This window comes from Oryzias latipes, chromosome 5 (assembly GCF_002234675.1).
Source record: "Oryzias latipes chromosome 5, ASM223467v1".
Taxonomy (NCBI): domain Eukaryota; kingdom Metazoa; phylum Chordata; class Actinopteri; order Beloniformes; family Adrianichthyidae; genus Oryzias; species Oryzias latipes.
In genome coordinates this window covers 7401404-7408344 of record NC_019863.2, presented here as the reverse complement: position 1 = coordinate 7408344, position 6941 = coordinate 7401404, and the positions used below count along the sequence as shown (strand labels likewise).

The window sequence follows — 6941 nt, the reverse complement described above, 5'->3', positions numbered from 1 at the left end:
AAATGTCATTGTCACAAATGACATTACACTAAATCAAATTAATTATTTCATTGTTTAACTAACAAAAATAATTGTTGCTTTTAGGATAGATTGTTGGACTTTAAGGAGAGTTTTAAGAAGTTTATCCACAAAGAAATTTGACAGTTTGATGGAGTGATTTTTTCGAAACATGTTTCAAGCCACATTTGATTGTATCTCATGTAATTTTTACATTGTGTTACTAGACCTCTTAGCAATTTTTAAGAAGTCTTGAGAAGACATGCATACACCATACATTTAAATATTTAAATGTTAAAGATTTAAATATTATACGTCCAAGGCTGACTTTCTAATCTGACAGTGATTATAAGAAGAAATTTGTTTTTTCCCCTCTTTTTAGTCAAAAATGTTATGCAATTTGCTACAACATACATATCAAACATAAAATCTGTTTGATGGCATTTTGGGAAAAAGGGATTTCACTAGATTAAAAAGAAAAATCAGAGCAATACCTCTATTGCTTATTTTATTTATTCACAAGCAGAGCAGCAATTTTTTTAGCTCAGCTAAATGTTGCTTTGTACACGAACAATAAAAAATACACACGTTTACACAAATATTCCAAATACACACTCTTACATACAATATGTGAGCTCAGCAATAAACTCTTAATTTATTCAACACGTTTTACAGCCACAGAGACGTCACATAAAATACGCCAAACCTATTCTTTTTTCTAATGTTTAAAAGAGAACGAAACACAAAATTCAAATTGCCAGCTGCAACCTTAAAAAAGATCTACTAAGTGGTTAAAACATTTATGACCTGGTGTGAAAACATGATTGCAACAAATGTTAATAAGGCACTTTAACTTAAAAATATACGGCCTTGCTGTGTTAAAATTTTAAGTTGTGTTGAACTGAAACATAACTCCCCAAATGAAACAAACTCGCCTTCATACTGGACAATTTTTTTGAACGAAATTGAGTAATTTTCCTCAAAAATATTTTCCATTCAGCACAGCAAAACTCTAATATTAGCATCTTTAAAATGCTATACTCACTTTTGCTTAACTCCTAGTAGCATACAATGTTGTAGTTTCTTATAACTCTATTTCTTGTTGGAGTACGTGTTTAAATTTGCAAAAACTTTGCCTATAGTGCCTTGATTATTTAAGGATGCACCAAAGTAATGTTTCAACCTAATCACTCAACTTAAAATTTTAGGTCGCAAGAAAAAAACTCAGAATTGTCAATTTTAAAGCTAAAAAGTAGCAGCTAATTGAGAAAAACTCATCCTATGTGTAAAACAACTTAATGAATAAGCTTTCACAAAACCACACCATGGGCAATGAATTGCTGGCCTTTTTACACATTTGAGAAGGAAAACTACAGAAAAGCTACTTTGCCACAAGTTTCAAAGGGAGCTGTACACAAAATAACAAAAACACACACAGGGGACAACACTATAAATCTTACAGATGACAAAAAGTGAAGTGTATTGTGTCATTTGTGATATAATTGGTGGCTGAAAATGTGCTTATTGGTTGGCAGAGGTCTTGTTCTTTATTGTATCCTAGTCCTCTTTTCTTTGTGGCAGCATTTGAGGAGCGTCTCCATTGCACCGCGTCTGCTGTTGCTCGTCCGGTCGGGCCGCAATGGGGAGGGCCGGTGCTGCAGGCGCTGCAGGCTGGGGGTCAGTAGTCTTTCCCTTTAGAACAGCTTTGATGCAAGAAGCCGCACCATCGCTCGTTCCTGCAGAAGGAGCAGAAGCCCCGGCAGGGGCGCCGGCGTCGGCTGTGGTGCCTCCAGCAGCAGCGGCGGCGGCCCCAGACTCACCCTGGTCAGGTGCTCTAAGCCTTTTCATCAGGGTGGTCACTCTTACAGCTTTCTGTGAAAAAAGATTACAAACAAGAGAGAAAATGAAAATTTACTAATCAAAGCTTTCTTACTATAAATGTAAGCAATTGAATGAAACAATGTCAAAGGTTTTTTGCTAACATTTATTGAAGTTAAATACATCAACTGAATGTGACTCAGTGCTTTTATGAGTATGCTTTGACATGTTAGTCACCATAAGATAACATAGTCCTAACACGTCTCCTATATAGTTTGGGTTATTTAACCTTTTTAAGGAGGGATAAAAACATCTTTCAGTTTTTAAATGCATATTTTCACTTTTTATTTTTAATGTATTCATAAATTTTACATTTACAAACTAAAAATTTAGTTCGTAAACTAAATATTTAGTTTTTTAAAGTAAACATTTAGTTTGCAAATTCAATATCTTGATCTCTGGGGCATTCCAGCAGAGATGACGGAACCAACAGGTCTCAAGAGTCTAAATGCAAACCAATGCAGGAGACGCTAAACTGAAACAATGCAGGAGACTTAGCTTTATTTTCCATGAGACAAAACTCATGGAACACAACAACAACAAAAAGTGACACAACAGAGCAGATGACACAGAGGAACTGAAAACCCGACACGTGTATATATACTGAGGGTCCTTAACTAAATGAAGACAAGCTGAGGACGATCAACCCGAACCTGATGAGACTGTTAAGGAAAACACAACATGAAAAAATAACACCACAAAGATACAGAATCCTCACAAAAAGTTGATTTACTAAAATGAAACCTGTTTTTTTCTGCTTAATCAGGCTAAATGACCAAAAATATTGCTGTTAATATGGGAATATGTCCCTTCACAAATGAGACGCCATGGTCCTACATCTGTAAACGAATGCGAGTTCATCTAAGATGAGCACAAAAGAATGTGCTCAAGGTAAACAAATAAGTTGATGACGACACCGTAACAAACTTCATTAACAGGATTTGCAGAAAAATGCAAGAAATGTGGAAAACTGAACCGGCAGGATGACCTCTGATCTACTTTACGAGCTTAAAAACAGAGAACAATCACATGAACAAATCACATGAGGGCAAATTTGACAGCTCATATTGTTTTTTGTTGTCTTGTCAAAATGGTTAAAAATATAATTTGCTGAGTTCAGCTAATTCTCTGCTTGCAGCCTGTCAAAAATGTGTTCATAAGCTTGACGCCCCAGATGCGTGTGGGAGGAGCTACCACCAAATGTTTTTAGCCTGGCACTGACAAGGAGCGGTGTCTGTCTGTGTATATCTCTAGGGGTGTCAAATTATCCCGTTGATCGCGATTAAATAATTTCAGACAAAATGAACACGTTCATTTTTTATTTTTTGGTGTTCACCTCATTTTCAGTCTATAACTATTGTCATGTTCTCTGATTAAAAAACAAGGGTCCAAGTGTTTCTTTGCCTGAAAGTTTTATTTGAACTCAGCTGAAAACGCGTCTTACGTTGCTTATGCTGCGTTCACACCGTCCGCGTGTGGTGCGTTCAATGACACGCTCCACGCGCTTTCATGAACGCGCATTCAGTTAGTGGTGTAGACACCAGACCAGACATGCAGGTAGCGGGTTTGTCTTCTTTTGTGTCATAACTGTTTACTAGCACTCATCCGCCACTTACAAATAGGTAGAGGCTCAGAGCAAATGTCCAAGCAGTGCAAATCACACACACCCAGCTCCAGGATTTCAGTTTTCACAGCTCTGTTCCTATAAATGTCAGTCTTGGTGTCACATTAATCCGACCAGCCACAATTATTAATTTGTCCTTCGTGATCATGCTTACATGTTTACAACGGTTGGTACTTCTGGGTTTTCAAGCGGACTTCACCCACACATTTCTACCAAATCCGAGTCCCTGATCGGTCACAGTGCTGCGATGCTGCGATTCAGCGTCAAAATGTTCCACCGGTTGAACTTTCAGCGGACTTCAAAACTTGCGGGGCCATGCGCGATCAGCAGTGACACGGAAGCCTGAAATTCTGGTCGACGCACGTTTGCTTAGACTTTTTATATGGCAAGCGAAAAGCTATAAAGTGATATTTATGCCGCCACATTGCAAATAAAACCTTTAAAGTTGCAAATGAAAATATTAAATATTTGGTTTCAATTTTTTCTTTTTGCTTTCAAAAACTTTTTTTTCAAGATTTTTTTTTTGCTTTCCCATTTTTTTTGCTTTCAAAAACATTTTTTTCTTTTTTTTTATTTCAAAAATTTTCAGTTTCATTTTAGCTAACAAAGCTGCCATCAATCAGCCTGCTGATTGGTCTGGATTCTAACCAATCAAATCGCCATATTTATCTAACTTGGTGTCTGCTACAGAGGCTCAGGAGCTGAATCAGCTCTTTTTACCCTCGATTTTGTCTCTTTGGCTGAAGAAATTTTCATTTTTAATAATTTGAAAAATAAATAATAATTTTATTTTTTATTTTTTAGTATAGATTATTTTTTATTCAGTCAGATTTGCGAATTTGGCTGAGGATCTCTTGAAAATGTAAAAGAATCTGTAAGGTTTATCTGCTGACATTACACTAAACCAACAGGCTTGTGTGTTATCTGTGAATCCTTCAGACAAAATATTGGTAAAAAGTTTGATATCTTTAAGGTCTGTTAGAAAAAAAAAGAGAGAGAGATTTAAAGCACATATGATATTATTTTCTGCTGCACAAGTGTTTGGGATTAGATTCAGTAATAAGGAAAAGAATAATGGCTCACCAAAGTAGACTTCATGTATGTAACAACGCTGAAGTTAGCTTTCAATTCACAGCTTCTGATTGGAGAGGGCACTAAAGGAACATTTCACTGCATTTTTCGCATGTGCGTTCGCCACTTTGTGGTGCTGTCCGAATCTACAATTCCCAAATGGAGTGTCCTAGAAATATCTCAGAAGTCTCTGCGAAAAACCAGTGTGCATCGATGCTCACTAGATCGGTGAATATAGACCACAATGCATTGCGTCAGATCAATTTTTGCCAAAAAATTGTTAATTAAAAAATAAATCATTATCGTTTTTATCTTCAGAAGACAGTGGGCTCATAAATTATCGTCGCTCATATCAATCAATGTATCATTCAGTTTCACCATCTTTTTATATTAAAAACTTTCCAGTCCCAACAAATTCTTGTGTTTAGAGGACACGATGCAAAAGAGAATTTAGCTGTGAATCCCAACATAGAACAAGAGTCACATTGGATACAGCGGTCAGGAACTGGAGGCGTAGGAGCAAAATGCAGGAAACCTGGCTTAGTGGCAGAAACATAAACATTTGATGAATAAATTTAAACAGGACACAATCCGTGGAGAAACAAAAAGCAGATGACCTGACAATTTAGAACTAAAAAACTGAAGATGCTTCTACTCAGTGAGGACAATTAACAGAAATGAAAGCAGCTGTGCATAATTAACATGATCATGGAGTGACTGATAGAGGACAGAACATGATGAAAAACACTGACAGATTGAACTAAACTCACAGCAACAGTATGATAACAACATTAAATATTATCAACAATTTCAGCTTTCTGGGGATGAAGGTTGTAGGATAGGATATACTGAGTTCAGATAATGGATGAAAAATAACAAAAATCATAGCTAAATCTGAGATTAAGTAGGCTGACTGGTAGTCGACCACAGTGGTAGTTGGAAAAAAAAATGAAAGAAATATAAAAAAAGAAAGAAAGTTCGGTATTCTGATTCTATTTATTTTTAGCGCATAAGAAATAAGAGACATTTTTTTCATAAACATAAAATGATGTGCATTTTACCACAAACCAAGTGGACCACAGAGTCAATTTTTGATATTTTTCTGTTACACCGATGTCCCAATGGGTTTTTCTGGGTTCATTTGATCTTTTTTACTGCAGCAACTGCAGACAGTTTGCCTACTTTAGCTCTGAGTTGGCCTAGCTGTTATCCTCTCAATAAGAACCAATTTTGACGGACTTGCACCTTTTTCATCAATGTTTTGGGACTCAATGTTTACGCCTGTGACCCCGGGACGTATTGTTGACACCTAATGAGTTGATTTGATGCCAAAATATGTTTTTAAAAAGCTATTTGACCAGTTATTTGTGAATTAAATGCTATTTCATATATGTTAGAAATTTTTTGTATTTTTCTTTTTTGGGGTGTTTTCATCATAGTTTTTGATGGCACAATTGCTCAAGAGAAAATTTCGAACTGGCACTTCATATCATAAACGTTGCTGACCTCTGCTCTACTCAAACACCAATTACCTTCATGTCCTCCTTCACTGCATCCACAAACCTCCTCTTGGGTCGTCCTCTAGACCTCTTGCCTGGAAGCTCTAGACTCAGCTTCCTTCTACCAATAGATTCACTATCTCTCCTCTGGACATGTCCCAACCATCTCAGTCTGGCCTCTGACTTTATCTCCAAAGTGCTGTCCCTCTGATGTCCTCATATCCATCCTGGTCACTCCTGAAGAGAACCTCAGCATCTTCTTCTTTGCTACCTCCAGCCCTGCTTCCTGTCTTTTCCTCTACTACCTCTAGACCCAACAGCATGGCTGTTCTCACTGCAGTTTTCTACACCTTTCCTTTTATCTGAGCAGAAACTCTTCCATCACACCTGACACTTTTCTCCACAACCTGCCTGCACTCGCTTTTTCACTTCTTTTCCACACTGGACTGTTGATCCCAGATACTTCAAATCCTCCATCTTTTGTCCCAGTAACCTCACTCTTCCACTTGAGTTCCTCTCATTCACACACATGAACTTCGTCTTTCTGCAGATAACCTTCATTCCTTTCCCTTCATACAATATCACAGTTCCTCTCTGTCGTGAGTTTTCTCCAGATGTACAAAGACGCAGTGTAGCTCTCTCTGACCTTCTCTGTGCTTCTCTATCAACATCCTTAAAGCAAATATAGTATCTGTCGTTCTCTTTCTTGGCATCAAACTATACTGCTGCTCACAAATGTTCACTTCTGCTCCTAGTCTAGCTTCAATGACGTCTAGCCATACATTGAAGTATGGCTCATCAGCTTTATTCCTCTGTAGTTGCCACAACTCTGCACATCTCTCCTGTTCTTAGAAATTGCCACCATCACACTT

The 6941-nt window shown here is 37.3% G+C and overlaps 1 protein-coding gene across 2 annotated transcripts in view; it reads right to left on the bottom strand.

The window, feature by feature from the left end:
* Nucleotides 1–488: 488 nt before the first annotated feature.
* The window catches only part of LOC101175642 (caM kinase-like vesicle-associated protein), a 31010-nt gene continuing 24557 nt past the window's right edge, over nt 489–6941 (bottom strand). For both annotated transcript variants that reach the window (XM_023954832.1, XM_023954831.1), the window contains one exon: nt 489–1869. In XM_023954832.1, coding sequence (XP_023810600.1) covers nt 1555–1869 — 315 coding nt within the window. In that variant the 3' untranslated portion in view covers nt 489–1554. The remainder of the gene's footprint in view (nt 1870–6941) is intronic.